Source organism: Erpetoichthys calabaricus, chromosome 3 (genome assembly GCF_900747795.2).
Source record: "Erpetoichthys calabaricus chromosome 3, fErpCal1.3, whole genome shotgun sequence".
Lineage (NCBI taxonomy): Eukaryota > Metazoa > Chordata > Cladistia > Polypteriformes > Polypteridae > Erpetoichthys > Erpetoichthys calabaricus.
Genome location: NC_041396.2, coordinates 153,833,772 through 153,857,230, shown reverse-complemented (window position 1 = coordinate 153,857,230; position 23,459 = coordinate 153,833,772). Strand labels below are relative to the sequence as shown.

The following is a 23,459-nucleotide window of genomic DNA, read 5'->3' as shown; positions in this document are numbered from 1 at the left end:
ATTATGCCAGCCCTGAAACCAATAAATATAAAAGGCCAAAATGACATGAAACGGTAAGACACTCTCCCAGGAGACTGCCATATTAGGTGGTGTTTAACTGCATTTCGGATAGGGGGTCACTGACTATTGCCATCAAAAATATAAAAGAGCCTAAATGCAATGAAATTGTAGGTACACAATAAATTGCACTTCAATTCCCACAGTAGCAGTGTAAAATGTCACTAAGCCCAACCTTTTAAAAATAATAAAATGCAATATGTTAGGTAGTACCACCACAGCCCTGATTTACACTTGCTATGCATAATACTGCATTGAAACAAATACATTATAATAAACTGACAAAATGATGATTCGACACCAATTATAAAATATAGAGCAAATGATAAATGTTAAATCACACATTTATAATTGCAAAAAACAGGCTTTCCATTATTGCTGAAGAGAGTGAAAGGATCGAGTATATTAAAAAAAATACAAGTATGTTAAATAAAAGAAACTGAAAACAATAAGGCCAAACGTATTAGGATAGCAATTAAAAATCAGAAGCATAAATTGGACAAAATATTACTTCAGGTTTAAAAATCATCACTATTCTAAGTTCTTTAAACAGTTGAAAGCAAAATTACAAGATGAGACCTCATAGGTTTGCTACAAATATCTAAATCAAAACCACAAACATTATATACAGAAACCATGGAGTCTCCTTTTAGGTAATGACTCATTATTAGACCAGGAGAAACCAAAACAGCATGAGGAAAAATGTCTGTTAAAAACTTTATACCAAAGGAAAAATAACTGATATGGAAGGCTAATTCTTATTTTAATAAGCAAGAATACATCAACTTGTAAGATCAAGAAATGCTATATGCTACCACAGACAACAATGATGAATGCAGTCATAAACATTATCAATCTCACTGAGCAGTTAATGATCCAGTAGAAGTTATTTCAATTTGGAAAAAAGTAGTCAAATGTTCAAATATATTTTCTGCTACCCAAATCACAACCTACACTGACAATTAAAATACTTGACCTAACTAATGGCTTAATTAGATGGCAAGACTTCTGGATTATCTTGCTTATTCCAAAATAACTACACTGATATTCAAACTGTTAAATCTGCCCTGTACATATAGAGGAGAATCATCTTGGGCTCAGTGCGACTTAATTTCAAGTACGAAGTTAACTTTCTTGCAGTGGATTTTGACGTTAAGAGTAAGTCATTCCTCTTTATCTGTCCTTGAAACAGCCCATCTCCTACCTAATGTGGTTAGGACTCCCTTATCTCAATGTTACTCTCACGCCCCTCCTCCTGCTTCACTTTCACTGCTTTTGGAGAGCTGGGAGAGCTGCTGAGGGAAGGGAAAGAGCGATTATACACACATACACACAATGGTCTGCAGGTTGTTCTTCTATTACTGTCGTACAGAAAACTCAGGGAAAAAAAAACCCAAAAACACACAAAATACTTATGAAACATTTCCAGGAAATTTAAATTTAAGGTGTACCCAGCATGCCACAATGTATCATAAAAATGACACCTTTAATTTTCTATGACTGTTGATGAAATTACTTAAATTTTCCATTTCTGCTAAACAAATAAGAACAATGGTTTGAATAAAAGTACATTTAAATGCATTCAACATTTCAGATAATTGCTTCTAATCAATATGATAAAAGCGGATATCCTAAAAAAGAGCTAAAGTACCAATCAAACTTCAATGAAGATCCCATTGTGGAGCTGCCATTTTTACAGAGCCACCTAAAGTCTCCAAGTATGTTGGCTAAACGTATGTCAACAAGATTTGTATAAATTACTCTGGAGAATGACATAATAATTACACACTTACTCCAAAGAACAAACACAGCAATCGTTAAGTAACTGTTACTCTTAACTGTACAACTGGCAGAGGCCCGGAACATAAAAACTACAGAAAACAAAAATTAGAATACTCAACTGAAAAATGCAAATCCCTACGTTTCCAAGTTATGTAAAATCTTTGTGATTAAAAATTAGGAGTGGAAAAAAAAAATCATGCTGTTCTGAAATGATGTGCACTGTGAAATACTTTCAAAATTAAAAGGCAAATTTCTAAATCTTGGACAAAAAAAAATATATATATATTAGAAGTTATCTTTCAATAATAATGTGTTGTTCACATTTTACTCCAAAATGCAAGTTTACTATGTTTATTTAGAATGTGATATTGTCAAAACAGTTAAAATTGCTAGTTTCTTAAGGAAACTGTACATGCTGTATAGAGCATGCAAGGGATTACCAGGAATTTCTAACTCATGGGTATTTATAACAGATAAATTGCTAAACACAATTTACTTTTAAACATGAGTTACTTTCACTTCCATCTGGACAAGCGGTTTTAATTTCAATATACAATATATGAAAGCGCTCTACCTTACATATCCTTCTATTTAAATCCAACCGGTATGGGCCATGCAATACAATTATATATATATATATATATATATATATAAAAAAAAAAAACCTGATACAAATTGAGTTTTTGTAAAAAAAAAAAAAACAAAAAAAAAAACAAACAAAAAAAAACATTGCGATCTGATTCATTTGTAAATATTTCTGAAACATACTAATAACTTGGCAAATTTTTAAAAAATTTTTTAAATCCCCTACTGCTAAAAAAAGAATGTACAGTTACAAGAACAATGCTTCACTGTTGTCCTTTAATAATAAAAAAAAAAAAAAAAAAAAAAAACTGGTAGTAAAATTTAAAAGATGTTTAATTAAAATGAAGTGTTTATATTTCTCCTTATTTAAAGTTTTAAGAATTTCCTAAAAAGAGGTGAAGAAAACACATCTACTTTCACTTTGTGTTGTTCTGTGCTTGCAAATAATGCATAATTAAAGCTTATTCTAAACTTTCTCTAACTGTATATATTGTAAATAAACATGCAATAGAAAAATTTGTGTTAAAAGCTGTGTTGTAAAATACATTTAAAACTGAATATATTTTGAACCAATTCAATTCTCCTGCAATAATACAGACTAGCTATTTTATTAGGAATATTTTAGAAAGGTTAACATGTAAAATGTTTAATTATATTTTAAACAAAGATATGTCATGTATAGAATGCATAATAACAGGAAGAAACAAAACTGAACTTTAGCTGAGTTACAGAAACAAATTAAGACATTTCAGATGAGTGAACTAGGAAATATCGTGCACTAAATAACACTAGCAATCAAACTTTTTTCGTACTCTTTGTTCTGCTACAATAAACATAACAGAAAAATTGACCCAGAGTATAGGATAAACTGACCAGTGGGGGTTAGGAGGATTCTGATTAGCCCCATACTTCAGTAATTTTGCTACTTAAATGCAATATTAATGTGACAGTCTCTCTTACTAAAATATATTATTAAAGCAACAAATATTTTAAGAATGACTAACTACTGCTTAAAAAGATGAACTTCTGATTCATGTAAACAAGCAAAAGAAATGTCAATGTCGGCTAGTATACTCTAGAAGGCTAAAAACTACCTACAATGTATATATTTACTAATTTTGCATTATTTTGTTTGTTGAGATATTTAAAATATATTAGTAAAATAATTATAAACTTTGTCTTACCATCATGAAGAACAATTGTAATGATCACACTAAAAAATGTGGTACTTTTGTCTTGCTTACCTTTATAGCTTTAATTGCAGCTTTAGTTATCTGAGTCATTTTGGCTTTGGAAATAGGTGGTTTATATTCATTCAATGAGTACAGCTGCAAGAAAAGAAAGAATGGTGGTCAAAAACAACACATCTATGACATTAAGACAACAGAAAAATAAGGAAAAAAGACCTACAATAAAGTTGCTGATTATATTATCATGCTTGATTTTGCAATTAAAATCAAAAAACAATAGGCAGAGTTATAGAATTGGCATTGGTTTTGTGCGAAATGGGGAATTCGTTTTAGAGGCAGGCCAGAGTAATTTCGAGCTGTTCATTAAGAGGCAACACTCTACAGCACAAGGGGTCCATCACTACCTTCATTTTTAAACCCTCTCTGCAAAGTGTGCTGTCATAGCACATTATCTTGCTCAAACTGCAAAACACTATTTGTGTGTTGCCGTTTTCAGCTGTGCTTCAGAGCATGGATTTAGTACCTCAGGGCTCATTGGCAGCCAAAACAAAAGCACGCATCATGGAAGAGCACATTCACCTGCTAGTAGTTCTTGCAAAAAAAATATGACAGTAGACATAATAGTTTATTTGCACAAAAATGCAATGTGCACTGTTTGCATTTATGCAAAACCTTTAAATGTGTTAGTAGTTTGTGTGTTACTTTTCTCAACAATTGTTTACAGACACAGAATTGATGTTTGCTTTACTTTCATTTTTTAAAAATATTTATGTATATGATTTACAAAACTATGCAATAGTTATTTAATTAACATCTAATGACATTTATAACATTTCATTGCATTATCTCGGTAACAGTGTTTCTTTTCATCAATGTAAAAAACTTGACAGGACTTAAACTTAACTCTTACCTTTTACAAAAGATTTGCATTTAATGACTAAAATTACTATTTTCATCAATGGAAAGATTTTATTGAATACAGAACTGCCATCCATCCATCCATCCATTCTCTTCCGCTTATCCGAGGTCGGGTCACGGGGGCAGCAGCTTGAGCAGAGATGCCCAGACTTCCCTCTCCCCGGCCACTTCTTCTAGCTCTTCCGGGAGAATCCCGAGGCGTTCCCAGGCCAGCCGGGAGACATAGTCCCTCCAGCGTCTCCTGGGTCTTCCCCGGGGCCTCCTCCTGGTTGGACGTGCCCGGAACACCTCCCCAGGGAGGCGTCCAGGAGGCATCCTGATCAGATGCCCGAGCCACCTCATCTGACTCCTCTCGATGCGGAGGAGTAGCGGCTCTACTCTGAGCCCCTCCCGGATGACTGAGCTTCTCACCCCATCTTTAAGGGAGAGCCCAGACACCCTGCGGAGGAAACTCATTTCAGCCGCTTGTATTCGCGATCTCGTTCTTTCGGTCACTACCCATAGCTCATGACCATAGGTGAGGGTAGGAACATAGATCGACCGGTAAATTGAGAGCTTTGCCTTATGGCTCAGCTCCTTTTTCACCACGACAGACCGATGCAGAGCCCGCATCACTGCGGACGCCGCACCGATCCGCCTGTCGATCTCACGCTCCATTCTTCCCTCACTCGTGAACAAGACCCCGCGATACTTGAACTCCTCCACTTGAGGCAGGATCTCGCTCCCAACCCTGAGAGGGCACTCCACCCTTCTCCGGCTGAGGACCATGGTCTCAGATTTGGAGGTGCTGATTCCCATCCCAGCCGCTTCACACTCAGCTGCGAACCGATCCAGAGAGAGCTGAAGATCACGGCCTGATGAAGCAAACAGGACAACATCATCTGCAAAAAGCATTGACCCAATCCTGAGTCCACCAAACTGGACCCCCTCAACACCCTGGCTGCGCCTAGAAATTCTGTCCATAAAAGTTATGAACAGAATCGGTGACAAAGGGCAGCCCTGGCGGAGTCCAACTCTCACTGGAAACGGGTTCGACTTACTGCCGGCAATGCGGACCAAGCTCTGACACCGGTTGTACAGGGACCGAACCGCCCTTATCAGGGGGTCCGGTACTCCATACTCCCGGAGCACCCCCCACAGGATTCCCCGAGGGACACGGTCGAACGCCTTTTCCAAGTCCACAAAACACATGTAGACTGGTTGGGCGAACTCCCATGCACCCTCCAGGACTCTGCTAAGGGTGTAGAGCTGATCCACTGTTCCGCGACCAGGATGAAAACCACACTGTTCCTCCTGAATCCGAGGTTCGACTATCCGACGGACCCTCCTCTCCAGAACCCCCGAACAGACTTTTCCAGGGAGGCTGAGGAGTGTGATCCCTCTGTAGTTGGAACACACCCTCCGGTGTGTGCAATTTATTCAAATACATTTTCTTAACATGCATTATGTACTGTATTAAGTATTGACAATGGTATTGAATTTCAATACTTTTCGATATTCTGATTCTTAGTGAAGTATGAAATTTTGGTATTGTGACATCCTTGTATAAAGACATAATAATCTAAAAATTTTACGATTATGAAGAAACAAATTTAATAAGATGTGTCCAAACTTTTGAGGAGTACCGTGCATTCATCTTTAAAACAATTCTGCCAAATCACAGTTGAATCATTTTAACTTTTCTTTCTGAAAATGTGTCATGCTTACATTTGCTTCATGTTAACTTACTATTACATACTAAAAATTCTGTTTTTGCAATGTTATTGCTTGACTCTAAACAAGTGTACTCTACAAAAAAGAAAATTCCCTAATATTTTAAATTACAACCAAAACCCCAAACTGCCAACAAATTTGGCCATGGCCACAATGTATGGGAAACAACTTATATTACTGTGAGTTTTCAGTGAAGTTCACAAGATTACAAAATACTAATGTCTATGCATTCTTACTAATCAATACAGGGTCTTCAGGATTATAAAATGTCTGAAACGAATATATCACAAGAATGTTACCTTAATTTAATCTATAAGTTATTATCTAACTAACTGTATGCTTACTACGGATGGTCTCTTTTTTTCCTAGACTTGGCTGGATATGCTTAAACTGTCCCAGTTGTAAGCTTTGCTTAAATCAACCATATGCATGCTGGCCCCGAACTAGGTACCAGAAAAATGTTGTTTGCAAATTTATTTTAAAAAAAGCACAAGCAGTCATGGTTAGCAAACTAGGTAGATATACAGTGAATATTACAGTCCCAAAAATACAGGTGTACACTACACCTGTTTGAGAGAGTTGCACAATAGCAGGCAAAGGCATAGCAAACAGGTATGGATGCTCCAAATAGGTTTTTTAAGGCCAATATTTCATTGGCCAATTTCCAATTTATTTTCTTCCTTTATCCCTTTAAAGAAAGACTTTTTACACTAAGTTCCTGTACAACCAAATGCTTATAAGCCTCATGTCCTATATTAAAGTGTCTTTTTATAAACTATAGGCCACAAGTGTTAACTGTTCATTTTTTATCAACAAAATGAAAATTCTGTAGGCTTATTGTTCAGTAACCATAAATATACTAAAATAACATTTCCTTAAAATACATAATGATAAAACATGTACAGATGTATCTCTCCATAATACATATGGCAAAAAAGAAAATAAAATGCTTCTCATAATTACAACCTGTCATACAGTTTAAGTTTTCTGTAATGTACACACACACAAACACAATCAATTGGTATTGGCAATTAAACACTGTTTAAATGTACTTTTTTTAACTGTTAAAGTATACTGTACAGTTACAATATTTATACAGGCGTGTTAATTCTTTCAGTGTATCAGCTAGACATTCAGAATTCTTGAGATGTAATTATAAATATGGATTACCATTTTAATAATGAAGTACTTGTTTCTTACCAAAAAAACAAGCATAGTACAAATCTTTAAAAAAGTCACAAATGTATTTAATGTTAAGTTTTTTATCAGGACGACTAGACTAATATGCGTAACAGGATTAAAAGTAAAAAGACATATTTTGCTGTTAAACTAACAAAACTATTGTTAACCAATCAGTAACTTCAAATCCTCACAGCATGCTTCTGTGTAAGTCTGGGGAAAAGCAGAGGGAGATAAATGGAGCAAGGTAATGCTTGGAACGGGAGCCCTGCTGGGTACCTGTAACCAGCTGGGACCCAAGCTTGGATTGAATGGATGGCCATGCCTGTCAGTGAGGCCATCTCTCTGTGCTGACTGATCCAAAGAGGTGTCTATTTTAAGGATGTGGCACCAGGGCTTGCGCATTTTTAAGGAGTTTTTACCTGCTGTGGACTTTCCCTTCGTCTTATCTGAACATATTCACTGTAGATATGAACCTCCTTGGATTTGCGCTGGCTTTATGGATTATTTTATTGGGATTATTTATTGATGAATTTTTTTTTACACAGAACTATTTGCACCATTCAATGTTTTGTTTCTTTCTTTTTTTTAAAAAAAAGCACTGTTACTTTTGTACCTACCCCATAGTTGGATTTGTGTGTCCTCGTTTGCCTGGCTCATCTCAGTAAATGACTTTCGACGATTCGGGTTCAAGAGGCTCTCAGACGGAACAGGTAGCATGGAGCTGACCCGAACCATCACAGTAAGCCAGAAACTAGCATCTCCAATGCACTGTTTCTTTGCATGACCACATCAGTTACAAGTTTATAAATAAGTTCGTTAACATACTCAATCCTTAATATCATTACTCCAAAATGCAATAGAAATGAATTTTTATTAAGTAAGAAGCCTTAAGTTTTGAATGAAGTCACATAGGATATACATTCAAATTACTTGTATTGAAGTATTTAAATCAAAAAGAACTTGAGGCCTCCTGGACACAAAGTCAGAGAACAGCGACCCTCTCACTTCTCTAGTGGGGGAAAAAAAAGACAGAATTTAAAGTGTCACAATTTTATTTTAAAAATGGTGCAAGTGAAATTCATTATACTGTTCTGCACACCATCAATCTATGTACATGTAAGTTGAGAAAATGTGACAAAGCTGTAGGCTAAGGCTAATGCAAACTGACAGAACAGTTCTACAAAGAAGAATGGGGACAATTTGCACCATTTGGCTGTGGAGTCGGAGACAATTTTGGGTACTTGGAGTCGGAGTCGGAGTGGGCAAAAATGTACTGACCCTGACTCCTAATAAATTTAAAATGTAATGAAAAAAAAAAATACAGCAAGTTCAAATGTCCCATTTCACAAACAATAGTCATAATTAAGTACTTCTCTGATATAAGAATAAAGCCCAGTGCATAATTGTGTTACTACTAGTGTGAAGTTCAGATGAGCTATTATACATCCTGACATTCACATATTGTAATCTGGATTATGTATATTACAAAAAGTGTTTTCATTTTATTTCAGATATAATGTGTTTAACAAGTTCATTTGAGTGTAAACAAGTGTAATGGTGTAGGTGTGTGCTATGGCCTGATGTGTGTTCAGGGGTTCTGTCTGGACTCTCCACATATGCTCTCACCCAGGGCTGAACTTTAGCATAACTTTGCACACCACCCAAGGACTAGGAAATTAGTTAAGTGGCCACCCTGGAGCATCCCACTGCCCTGTCTTCAGCAGAAGATCAGCACACATACAAAAAGGCAGCAGCTTCTGCCCAACTTCCTCTCTCTGCTAGAAGTGCTTAGAAGAAGAACTTCTTGGATTCAACTGTAAGTTGGTGTTCATGTTTATTTTAAAACTGCATGGCTGCTTGTGTGTATGATGGAAGGCTGTGTGCATGTTTCTGGATAAAACTGCATGGCTACTGCTTTGTGTGTATGAAGGAAGGCTATGTGCATGTTTCTGGATAAAACTGCAGGGCTATGTGTATGTTTGTGTGTATAGTGCAGAAATGTATGAATTTCTGTGTATAGTGCAGATTGTGTATATGTTTCTGAGTAAAACGTAAGGTTCTGTGTTGTGTATATGGTACATGTCTGTGCATGTTTTTCTATATAGGGCAAATAATGTCTAGGTTTAGTGCTGGGCTACAGCTTATGTGTGTGTATAGTGCTGTGTTGTATGTATGTTTGTATAGAGCAGGACTATATGTATGTTTGTATTTAAATCAAAGTATATGCTAGTTGGTTTAACATTATTTTATATTTTAGTGAAAGTGGCACCCCATGCACAACTGCAAAAAGACTGTCAACAAACACAACAAAGTCTGCTGTTTATGATCACTTTACATTATCAAGTGAAGGGAAACATTATGTGTGTCAATGTATTCTAAGAGATGATGATGGTGAAAAACAATGTGATGCAAAAATTTCAGTGGTTCTGAAAAAAATGCACCTACAAGACACTTGCAGTGTTTTCATCATAAAGTGTTAGAAGTTGTGAATGAGAAAGACAGCAAAAAAATTCCATCTACTTCTGGGATAATAAATGTTCAGAAATCTACTGGAGACCAAACACAACAAAGAAAATTCTTTATATCTGACAAAGTTACCATAACAATGACACCAGAAAAATTCCAAAACCACATTATTGAAATAGTAGTAAACAATAGTGTACCACTAGCCTTCTTTTCACAGCCAGCCTTTTTAGACCTAAATAGAGAAATGGCTAAAAAATCTGATATTTTTCTGGAAAGAGAAAGTATAAGGAAACTTATAATTGAAGAGGCTAAATGTAAAAAGGAAGAACTACGAAAAGGTCTGAAGGGACATTTTGTCTTCATTAAAATGGATGCATGCACACATCACAGAATCAATTATTTTGATATTAATGTTTGATTTGTTGATGAAAATAATAAAACAATAACACAGATCTTGGCAGTAAAGGACACCCAGGCACATCACACCACTGGCTATCTTCAGAAGTTAATGGAGGGTGTGCTAGAAGAGTTTGAAATTAAAAAGGAACAGATTCTATGTATTGTGACAGATAATGCTTCTAATATGTTAAGGACAATTGAAAAAATGAGTAAAGTAGATGAAGAAAGTGACAGATATTCAAGGAAGACAGTTCTGCAAGTATTGGAGAAAGTGAAACTGAAGAGAATAGTGACATTTTGGATAACACTGCTGAAGAAGCATCTAAGCTTACTACTATTCAACACATGTGTTGTGCTGTTCATACTCTGAAACTTGCAATAAGAGATGGATTGCAGCTACTCTAATTGGCAAATTGAGGTAAGTAACTGTTGCAGCCAGGGCCCCTAAAAAAGATGTCATTTTGAAAAGACGTGAAGGAAAAGAAGCCATTTTGGATCAAAACACGCTGGGGAAGAAACTATTTGATGGTAAAACATTTGCTTGAGCTAAAAGACTTTCTTGAAGAACTGGACAATGAAAATGTTTTATTAAGTGAAAGCCAGTGGGCACAAGTAAAAGAACTGGAAAGTCTACTTTCTTACCCCTTTACTGTAACCAAGAGGTCACAATATGAAGATTTAACACCCGCTAAAAGAGCTTGATATATTGCCTGAACAAAAGTGGAGGGTTAATAGCTGATGGCATTGTATCTTCAATGAAAAATAGAGAGTGTCTCTTACTGGATAATCAAATCTTGTTAGTTGCTATTTATGTTGATCCAATGAGCCGAATTTTGTTGAGCAGTGACCAGATTGCTAATAGAAAAAAGGCACTCTATGATGTAGCAGTTTGCATGAAGGGATTACTACTACCTGAAACGCCACCACTGGATGAAACTATTAACACTGGTAACTCAGGATCATCCTCTTCAAATGAAGAATTAGACTTTGATTCCTACTTGGCCAAAATGGAAGTTTCAAAAGCAAACTGACATCACCTATACGTGAAAGATAAATGACCAGTAAATGTCCAAATAATGAGATTCCAGCAGCAATTTTTTTAAAGAATTAAAATAAGTTGAAAAGTATGATCGCTCATCGAAACTGACTGTAGAAGAAGTCATCCTTGTTTATCCAGAGATTATTAGTGATGGGGCTAGAACTGTAAAAGCAATGCCACCCACCCAAGTCAATGTTGAAAGACTATTTTCAGCTGTAAAAATAATCAAGTCCGATTTAAGAGCTTCTATGAAAGAGGATCTGGCAGAAACAATTCTGTTTCTTAGAATACTACATTTAATTTTGGATTACATTTAACAGCTATACTACTCTACAACTATATTCCAAGTTTAATATATAAACTGTTTTAGGTTTTCCAGCTTTTGGTTTTTGCTCATATAGTTAAGCTTTGTTTTTGTTTTAAAACTACCAAAGAATGAGGTTTATATTTTTGAACTGGTAAAGTTCCTGTACCTGGTTTTTGTGCATGCTACTACTTTATAGACACTTAATAAAAACAATAAATAAAACCTTACTGTTTTCATTTTTTTTTGTCTTTTGTTTAAACTGGCCAATACGGTAGAGAGTCGGCTTCCTAGCTAGTAGTTCTATGGTTAAATGACGTGTATGTTGCCTTCCTTCAATCAACATGGAAAATACATTAGTATATTAAATACAGAGGAGTCGGAGTCAGAAGTACCGGAAACTAAGGAGTCGAGTCAAAGGATTTATCTACGGACTCCACAGCCTTGATTTGCACATCCAGATGAGCAGAGATGAAAGAGATCTATTGACACAATGGAATTGATGCCAAAGGTGCATCTACTAAAAACTAACTCACTCTCTTTTAAAATAAGCCTTGACCTGCTTTGTTTACACTACAGGAAATTCACTGCAATAAAAAAAAAAAAAAAAAAAAAAAAAAAAAAAACCCACTAGCTGGCTAAGTTACCATAACACCTCGCGTAATGGGACACTGCTGCTAAATTACTGTAAAGCCTAGAAAAGCTGTGGCTAGAAAGGTAGGTTTTTGTGATCGGCCAATTTACTAAACACCGATCAAGTCTTTTTTAGTGAAAATCGGCAGAATTAAATTGGTGGCCGATTCGAATGGTGCATCTCTAAATTATACATCTTCTATTCCTACTCAGAGAGGGTAGTGACTTGGCCAGTTAAATGGTTTTAACTTTTATGATGGACTGTGATCAAGGTCCAGAAAAATGAGTCCCTAAATGCATGACGATACTATACCAATCATTTATTTTACTAACAGTTGTCACATTTTTGTTTATTAATTATTTTTGTAACAATGAGACATTATTCAAAAAATTAAAGTGATAACAGAATAATAATAATAATAATAATATAGATTACGTGTATTAGAACAGATACATGATTTTGTTTTGCTTAATCTTTATGGAAACAAAGATTATTTAATAGCTAAAAGAAATGATTTGGTGTTGCAGAGGTTTTAGTTACTTGCACTGGGGATCTGTTATATTTTTAGGACCAAGTATTAGATGTGTGAAAAAGGAAATATACAATTTGAAAATAATTTCTCACTGTAAATTTAGAATAGTAAATTAACCAGTAATTAAGTTCATTCACAGTTTTGGTTTTAAGACTGATGACTTTAAAAATTCAGGGTGGCTTTTTAATATGGGAGTTTTTCAACTTTTAAAAATGTGTAAAGCACTTTAATTTCGAGATATTTGTGTGAAAATTTTGTCTGATGGACAAATTTTCTTGAAGAATAAGTTAGCCAAATTTAAAAGTAAGTCTACTAGGTGCCAACTTGTTTCATTCAAACGGATGTTACAGCAACAGTGGATGCTTTTGCATTTTATGCAAACATGACTAAATATGAACTATATAGCCCTGAAAAGAAATTAGTCATCACATTTCAGACCAAGTACTGTAGTTCCAAGACTTGTACCATGTTTACAATTGCGTAACAAAAAGCTTGTTTTACACACCAGGTTCATTCCAAAATAAAATTTACAAGTTGATTTTTGAAACTGGTCATTACATCAACCTGCCTTATACTTTCATTTAAATACACTACCATGAGCTAAGCCTCATGAACATTGGCCAAGTGTTGACAAATATCTAACGCATTACCAGCAACTCAACCTTACAAAGATGCAAACTTAGTAAGTCTGCTTAAAAACAATTACTAACAATGTATTGCCAAATGGTAAATATATGGCAGTGGTCGTTTATTTTTTTAAGGCAACAGAGTTTCCCTCAGTATAAGTAAAACATGACAAAATGAAAGAATATACATACAGTACAAATTAGAATAGTACAAGAGAGACAGAGATACATTCTGCAATTTCAGTTTCATCATTGGATGCAAAATGAATGTAGTTTAAGTCAGTCCTTTCAAAGAGCTTATTTTTCATAAGGTCACGAACATAATTAGTAGTGGATGTCTAATCCCCTATGTGAGATGCCCTCAAGACAAAGCAACAAAAGTCTTTACCACAGATATCCTGAAATAATGGAAAGGATGCAACTTTACGAAAAGTTATTCTGCTGTTTCATGAATATGCAAATATGACTGTAACTCAAAACATCAGTCAAACAGCTGTCACACCATCACATTACTTTGCTGAAGCATTACTCCTAACACTAAGTGCATTCAATTTCAATTATTTATTCAAGGATATATGCAGTAACGCAAGTGATTTTGTAGTTGAGAAACACCAAAAAAAAAAAAAAAAATCACTGAAATTTTCTGGGGGAGTTTAAAGTTTTTTTTTTTTTTTTTGAGGTAAAAAAGGAGGAATATTGCTCCTTATACTTTATTCTGTAGCCTGGCCCTCCAATGCAGCCTCATCTTCCATAGTTCCTTCCATGTGGCTCAACACATTCTCATCTGTCTCACCCACTGCCTGCCTGCACACTGCAGCAACTGATTCCACCTTGCATAGTTCATTTCGGGTCAGAGATATTACCAACTGCCCTCAATTTCTCCAAGTCTACATAAGCCGCTATAAATTTTCATCACCCTTTCCACACTCTGCACCAGAATAACCTTCCTCATGCTTTTGCAAATAAGAGAAAAAAAGCTGCAGATGAGATGAAAATGAGCTGTGATGTGGTATCAGTTAGAAACTGCAATGACACAGTGTGAGCAACAGTCTGAATGCAGTTCTATGGACATATTGCTATAAAAGTGGATGAGGATGTGGAGAAAAGATAACCTTGCATGGTTAAAATAAAAAGTCAAGATTACATATATATAAAAAACAAAAATCCCCAAGATTCATTATGCTCTCATCTATAAGCACTTACTTGTGTTTATGTATATTAAAAAAATGTTTTAAAATTGAAACCATGCAAAACAAGTTTTTTCATTATGTTCGATTCATTATACATTTTTCTTCAAACCCTCTTGGTTATTATTTACAAACCATTTCCTAAATCAATTACTGCATTTATTCGACCTGATATTTCTAAATACAGTAGTAATAACTGCATACAATATTATTGGTCTAATTACACTTTGTTTCATAGATTTAATTAAAATATTTGATTAACGGAAACAACCATCTATTTTCCTAATCTGCATATCATGGTAGGGTTGCAGGACAGCTAGAGATTATTCCAGCAGTCATGGCCACAAGGCAGGAAAACCACCTAGACAAGGCACCACTCTATCACAGGGTGTGCATGTGAGCGCGCGCACACACACACACACTAGGGGAAATACAGCAATGATAATTTACCTAATCTACTTGTCTTTGGTTTGGGCGAAGCTCTCAATTTACCAGTCGATCTATGTTCCTACCCTCACCTATGGTCATGAGCTATGGGTAGTGACCGAAAGAACGAGATCGCGAATACAAGCGGCTGAAATGAGTTTCCTCCGCAGGGTGTCTGGGCTTTCCCTTAAAGATAGGGTGAAAAGCTCAGTCATCCGGGAGGGGCTCAGAGTAGAGCCGCTGCTCCTCCGCATCGAGAGGAGTCAGATGAGGTGGCTCGGGCATCTGATCAGGATGCCTCCTGGACGCCTCCCTGGTGAGGTGTTCCGGGCACGTCTAACCGGGAGGAGGCCCCGGGGAAGACCCAGGACACGCTGGAGGGACTATGTCTCTCGACTGGCCTGGGAACGCCTTGGGATTCTCCCGGAAGAGCTAGAAGAAGTGGCCGGGGAGAGGGAAGTCTGGGCATCTCTGCTCAAGCTGCTGCCCCCGCGACCCGACCTCGGATAAGCGGGAGACAATGGATGGATGGATGGATGGATACTTGTCTTTGGACTGTGGGAGGAAACCAGAGCACCCAGAAGAAAACCACATGGACATAAGGAGAAACATGCAAACTCCAATCCCATGAACTTGTGGTGAGGCAGCAGTCCTACCACTGTACCACCATCAGAAACATTCTTGTTCCCAGTTCATTTGGATAATCGGTTATTTACTCTATCTGACAAACAGACTTGTTAACAAACCTTACTTAAAAACTCTTCTTACAAATGTAGATTCTGAGAGCTTTTGCAAATGAAATGCTGTAATTAAATATTCTGAATAATATTAAGATATAAAAAGTTCATATGTCATTGATATTAATGCCCTAATTTGTATGTACAATAACATTCTCAAACTCCCCTAATCCAACAAAATGTAACAGGTGAGTCAATAGGGCTTAACCTAACTGCATTACGCATAAGACAAGAACCAGTCCTGATCAGAGAACACATTCATCACAGGGGCTACTTAAGCATGTATCTATACTTACATAAGGTCCGATTTGGAATCAGCAAACAAAATTACTTCTATTTCAAGATATTTGTTGGTGTAAAAATCTGCAATCACAATGGCCATTCAGGAACTTACTATGAGAACCCATGTTTGTCTACCTCATGCAAAACAGCTCTTTCATGAAAAATACAAGCAGTACTAAGAAAGTAGGACAATGTTTATCCAATACTGTAATCAAGTGCTTGAAGAGATTCGAATATGATAGTACTGACATTACAAGTTTTATTTATATGATGAACCAAAAGTCAAAGGAATAACATTACTTGGAAACAGGTCGAAGAATGTATTATTGAATAAATATCAGCTACCCGAGGGTATGGTCTACGAAGATTTTCACAAAAACTGGCAGTATTATCATAACCTAAAGGTAACCTACAATGGATTTTCTGTAAATACTTTTTCTTCTACAGTTATGCATGGAGCTGGAACCTATTCGTGTAACACCTGGTTCAAGGAATGAACCAGCTCTGTACTGGATGAAAATTTATCATAGATCTACACACCCACCCACAACAGAGAAGATTTTGAGTAACATATTAACCTACATTATACATTTTAAGTATACTGGATGAAAGGTGAAAATCCACAAAATCTGTAATAAGGTTAGAAATCGAACATATTATACCTGGAGTTGTTAAGTGGCGAAACTAATCAAGTATGCTGTCAAGCCACAAAGCCTAGAAAAAGTATCAGTCTTAAACAAGCTTAATCTAGCTCAGAGTTGTGCAAGTTGCCACAGCCTATCCTGGAAATGTTGGGTGCATGGTGGAATCAGTCCTGTATCTTGCACTACTCCATTGCAGATACTCATTCACAATCACTCTGGGCTATACTGTATCACATCTCTTATTGACAAAAACTACATTAATTTAGCAATGCTGAAAAGAAAAACGAGTACAAAGAAGAAAACTCAAGTAGGCATGGCGAAAAATGTGCAAATCCATAGACAACAACTGGGCATGGATTTTATCACAGGATGCTGGATCCAAATAAAAAAATAAATTAAATTAAAAAAGCACTAAACAAAGTTAAAGATGGTTGAACTAAAATTACTTTTAAAACTTTTAAAACATTAACTTATTATTTTGGTATAACTGCCTTTCATCCAAGGCTACCTAACTGTTCAGAACAAAGTTGAGGTGACGAACCCAGGGTCACAAAAATGAAGGTGAGAAAGTTACCAAGAACTATGGACTTCTTAAATTTTCAGACACCACAAATATTTGGCTTGAAATAGCAAAGAAATGGAACATTTGGTATTTGGCCAAATGAGTAAAAATTATGCATTTTTAGGTGAACATCTGCTGCTGTTTCAACTGTTCTCCACCACTGGTTATCGAGGACACTTTCAAACAGTGTCTACTATACTATAGGGAATGAGCTTCACACAGCACTGCACTGTGGGACATGGACACCATATTATAGCATTTTATTGGTTTGTTAGTGGCATACTTCAAGAAATCATAATGGTTTTACTAAAGCAAAATTAAATGAACAAAAGAAGTAGAATTATCATAATGGAACATCAGGGCACAAAGCAACACTACTGAAACAAGCTGAGGTTAATAAACAACATACCACTTGCCAGCTAAGGAATGTATAGGGTGGTCAAGATCTAACTATGCAATTTTTAATGCAATGCAATAATTGCATAATTCGATCTGGACCATCCTGCACAAGCAACCCAACAAGCTAATTCCACTCACATACACTGACATTCAGAACAGACATATTTTGAGTTCACTGCTATTTTTTTTACATGTTCTGTACTTAAGAGTATAATGATGTAACAGGGAAGAAATTTTGTTCCAAACCTTCTTGAAGGTCAAAATCACATTTATCAAAACTGAAATGTTCGTAATTCCACCGATTTCACACTATTGACAGGGATGACCAGTTGTACTAACTGAACTCTTTTCAGATACCTTTTCTACTGCTGCTTTCTATAGGTCTATACAATTTTGATTTGATTGAGTGATTTATGCTTTTTAACTCTAATTAGCACAGTAAAATCAAGCTTGTTGATGGACTTAAATAACATTAGATAATATTTTCAAAAATCTATTTTGTTTGTGGGCAGCACTGTTGCCTCACAGTAAGGAGACCTGGGTTCCTACGTTCCGGGCCCCTCCTGCGTGCAGTATGCATGTTCTACATGTCTACTTGGGTGTCCTCCCACATTCCAAAGATGTGTAGGTTAGGTGGATTGACAATGTTAAACTGGCCCTAGTATGTGTGTTTAGTGCATTAGTGTTCGGCCTGTGATAGACTGGCACCCTATCTAGGCTTTATTGCCGCCTTGAATCCTACACTAGCTGGGATAGGCTCTAGCACTTAACTCCCGAAACCCTACCCACACCATGTGACCCTGTTCAGGACAAAGCAGGTTAGAAAATAATTGACATTTTGTTTGTTTTGTTTACTGGATTGTGTATTTTCAGATCATTTTTAAACATTTATTTTTTATATGATAACATGAAACTCTCATTTACTCTCAAAATGTACCTCTCGTTCAATGACATAAAAAATAAATGGACAAAAAAACCTATTGGACATTTGATTGAAATTTGGTGATTTTATAGAAAAAAAAAAGTTGGCCAACCCATGTTTTTTTATTTCAATAATAACGCTGTAGCAAGTGGGCTATTCCAATGCACCTAGTCCACTTTTCAGAGAAGTGATTGCACAGAGAAAAGGGGTTGTAGGGTTATGCAAAAGAATGCCTCCAGCAGAACAAGTGTCCTGCAGATCAAAAATATTATATGCTGTGGAAAAATCTCAAAAAAGCCTCCGAGTGATTTGATGGAAATTTGGTGACAGAATACAAAAAAGAAAATTAGCTGATTAGTGTTGTTTATTTGTCAATAATAATGCTGTACCAAGTAGGCTATACCAATGCACTGCATCCTTTTTTGGCTCAGTGTTGAGAACTTATCATGGAGATAAATGGCACTGATGGCAAGTGAAGAAGAGGTGTCCTGCATAGAAATGATGGGGTTGCAAGCTGTGTGGAAAAGGAGCTGTGAAGAGGATGAAGGAAAGTTAGGCAAAGCATAAGTAATGGTCAGCATGCTCGACTGCATACCAGTTGCTGTGCCAATGAGTGGCTGTGTTTCTTCGCTGTAAGTGTCCAGCCTGTAAACATCTTTACTCACTGCAATAACTTAAAGTAAATCACAACTCAGTGTTAGAACTTTATTGCCTGGCTATGGCCTTTAAAGTAAAGTCACAATAATAAATTTCGAAAAACAAATTAATCATACTACTATAGTACTGCATTCTCCATCCCCCAAAAAGTGAACATACAAAAAGGAATATAAACCCTTCAGTGATCAAAGTAAAAACCCACAACTGAAGCTTTATTTCTAAGTGTTTATTTCAGTTTGTTTTCTACCACTGCATAATATGAACGTAGTGCACACTATAAGTTTAGATTTGCAGTTTGACACACTTTTGGACTTTCCATCATTTTCCATGTACAAAGTTTATTTGGGGTTTATGCTGGTTCTAATCAGTAGAAATGTTTAGTTCCCCACCTGCTCTCTGGTTAACTGTGCACTATGCCCATTTCAATTTTTATACTGCTTTTGATCTAAACCCTCCAAAACTTTGTAACAGTACAAGATTATAGGATAAATATGTAAAGCCAAATCTGATTGAAGCGAACATTTTACATAATGAAGCACAGTGTGAAATTATATTTATATATAAAATTCAGATTATTCCTAATTACTTGTTCCAAATCAAAACAATAGTTTTCTCTAAAATTGTTTTGCAATGACCATCAAGAAAAGCCAAGCCAATAGGAAACGTAGGATTTGATCTATAACAAACAGGACAGAAGCATACTGCACAAATTAAGTAATTCCCATAAATTCTAACTTAATGCACAAATTTTATGCACATACTTAATTCTAAGCAATCATTCATGGTTGCTGCCAGAATATTCAACAACTTTTTAAAATTAATTTTTTTATAATTGTGGATAATTTGTTACCTATGAATTAATATATATTTTTGTGTATATTTTGTTAGGTTCACATGCACTGCATGGAAGCTTACCTGCTGCAGTTGCTTGTGTGGATCATGTAACTGCATAATTGTGCAGAAAGAGTGAAGTACGCAGATCCCACTGTCCTTTGTTTAAACTAAGCATAAGGCAAAACTCGAGTAAACTATGTTAACTTGAAGACTAAAAACAGGCTGAAGCATATTTGTGCTAAAATTAAAACAAAAAGTTCAACATTTGACTTGGATTGTTTTATGAATTTGTATTCAGTTTTGCTCCTTTTTATTTCAAAAACCAACCAGTGCCAATTTGTGGCTTCATTGAGACACGTAACTGTCATTTCTTTAAAATGTTAATTTAGGGCTGACTGCCTTTAAACCTGAATTCAGTGATACACACAAACAAATAATATAGAATGCTCAAGGATAATTTTCAAGGAAGTCAGTGGTGGATATACACATGGCCAAAGTGGCCAGCCACCAAACTCTGAAAAAAGGGATGTTTCATCAGAAAAACAAGGACTATGTAGAATCCCTTTCTCTACGTTAGAACAATTCACCTTTAGTTTATCTTATGGTCTTTTAGAAATATCCTTTGGTTTTGGCAAGGACTATCTATAATGACAATAATCTCCAAGAACATGTGTTATGTTCATAGGCAAACTAATAACAGACAATCATTCTCAAACTCGCTTACCCCAATTCTGAGGAGTGGGGACAAGAGCTGAGCCAGGGTCCCCTAGTGCATACACACACCTGCACCAGGACCATTTAACTAAACCTGCATGTTTCTAAGAATGTAGGAAGATAACTGGAGTAACCAAAAAGAACATGCAATCTCCAAGAAGACAATCAGGTGCTGGATTTTAACACTATATGCTGGATCTGTAAATTGGCAGTGCTAATCGTGGTGCAATACTGTGCCACCAAAGCTATGAAAATGTAACTATATTTCAAATATATCAAATTCCTAAATTAACTACATTCATATTTACAGCCTTATGACTGGCTCATCTGTCTTAAAGTTACAGAAAATTATACTCCGACAGGAAAAACAATATAGTATGGAAGAAAAAAAAATTTAAATACATATTTTTTCTTAGGATATTTTTCTTTACATGCTGTAGATTGTTTTGTATTACTCTACAGATGCAATTTTTCCATAGCCAGTCAGGTTTTCTGTCTAAATATGAATAAAAATCAATACATACAAAAGTTATTTATTTAAAGTTAATACAGTGGAATTAGCTGAAAGACTGTTATATACTACTGTAAACATCAAAAAGAATAAGCTATGACATTAGAAAATGCCAGATATTTAAAGTACTTTTTTAAACTGTGGGTTTTTGACACATTCCCCACACAGAATCTGTAATCCCGATGTGTTAAATTTAAGGATGCTCCCCAACCCACGTTTCAAAAATAAACTGCAATCCCTCATAAGACTGTTTCACTCATTGGTGACTGTATGTAGCATGTTTAGGAATTAAGAGCTTCAAAATATAAATGTCTTAGGGTTTAAAAAAATAATCCTACAACTACTGTATACAGAAAAGTTACATGCTACCTCTGACCGATGGCAATATAATCGATTCCCATCGTCTCTGGATATTTAACACAGTACTATACTCATTCTTTTTATTAACTACTTTACATGAACTACGTATACCTTCACAAATGTAATACACTATTTCAAATGTGTGAACGGTTCAGCCAGTGAACAAATCAATGCTCATCTGACCGATAATCTATAGAGAATTTCGCTATCCACAAAGTCTAATAGACAATAACCTCCACCAGGAAGAGAAAAAGTCCATGTATTCGCTATTTAAAATGGTAAATTGGACTGAGTTTCACACTGGTACTACACATTTTTGCAGCACGCTATTATTTTTATTTATATTAAGAAGTAACTTCACTCAGAATTATGATCGTTGAACGAGCTCGGAGTCGTAAATGTAAATATGCTATTGTCTAACGCGACATTTGCAATCTCAAACTAAAAGCAAACAAAACTCATCAATCGACTACTTATTATTTACCACTATATGATATTGCTGCAAAAACGCACGCCACTCCCCAAGAGCAAGTTAAAAAACTAATATTGATCAATCTCCCGTTACTTTAATATTAAATGCAGTAATACATTTAGATCGGGCGCAAGTTGATTACGCGGCTCTTGCAAACAAAGTTTTCAGCTGCATTGAGCCCCTCAAACACTCAGTTGCTCTGACAACATCGTAGATATCGATACGGCCTAATACGGATCTCACCCAGCTAGTTCAGATTCTTATACCGATCCTTTACAATTTGAAATTAGCAGATCTAAGGCGGACTTAGGACGCAATAGCAACGCTTTTACGTGTATATTTTTCTAATACATAGAATGTGAAAAGATTATAGTATGCATTAAGGTAAAATTAACGGAGCTGCACCAATTGGCAGGGATATCACTACTAATGCGCTGCTTTCATGGCGCTGGTTAGGTGATGCTGTTTATCCGCAAGATGCGCATTCTTTTACCCCGCACTAGAAACGCGCGCGGATGCGGCCACTAAAGACCAAGTGCTTGCTGTAAACCCAGCCGAGATCCATTTCTATGCTGCTTTAAGCAATACAGTGTGTCCAGCCGGGTAGTGCATACTATCGCCACCAACCGTCCACCCCCTCGTCTCGCTCCCATTTCCCGCAAACTTTATACTTTCACTAATTTCTTTAGAGAGCTTACTGTGTCCTCGCGCTTATAATGCTAATGAAAAGCAAACAAAATGAATCAAACCGCTTAAAGTATATCAAGGACTCCAGCAAGTTCGTTTATTTCGGGTTGCTACCGAGAGAAAGAGAATGAGGCCCAGTCACCCCGATCACATCCTCCTTCTCCTTGCCACAGCTTTACTATTGACTATTCCTCTGCTTTAAATAATCCGCTCCTAACGATTCCTAGGCTTTTCTTCTAGGCTCTAACAAAATGTGCAGATACAGACCTCGCTGTTAAAAGCTTTTACCGCCTCCATGGTGAGTGTTCTGCGGCACACGGCGAGTATAAAAGGTGTCAGTGCAGCACAAACGCCCGGTTTACTGCATGGTCTGGATCGGTGTTTCTATGCGAGATGGTGGAAGAGGAGGAGACAACCAATATGGCGGGCCGTGTCACTGGGCAGACCTCGACGCCAACGTCACACGTTCGCGACAGCGACGCTAAGTACTCAGGCATATGAACTGCAACAGAAGCCTAAGTTTGTTGACTGATAGCTCAGTGGAAGAAGGTATTTCATCTATTTAGTAATTTTCAAAGCTAACTAAAAAGATTACAATATGCAAGCTTTCAAGGACCTCGAAAGCTTGCATATTGTAA

General features: G+C 36.2%; 1 protein-coding gene across 38 annotated transcripts in view; it reads right to left on the bottom strand.

The window, feature by feature from the left end:
• The window catches only part of scaf8 (SR-related CTD-associated factor 8), a 314,948-nt gene extending 291,700 nt beyond the window's left edge, over positions 1-23,248 (bottom strand). For 33 of the 38 annotated variants that reach the window (XR_007934521.1, XM_051925175.1, XM_051925177.1 and 30 more), the window contains exons 1-2: positions 23,089-23,248; positions 3,669-3,752 (exon numbers count right to left, since the gene is read on the bottom strand). Coding sequence is in view for 32 of the 38 variants with exons in the window: in XM_051925175.1 (XP_051781135.1) it covers positions 3,669-3,752; positions 23,089-23,118 (114 nt within the window). In the remaining 6 variants the exon portion in view is untranslated. Of the gene's footprint in view, positions 1-1,261; positions 1,353-3,668; positions 3,753-23,088 lie in introns of those variants that run through there. The other 5 variants (XM_051925191.1, XM_051925193.1, XM_051925195.1 and 2 more) reach the window with 2 other exon arrangements.
• Between the last annotated feature and the right edge of the window lie 211 nt (positions 23,249-23,459).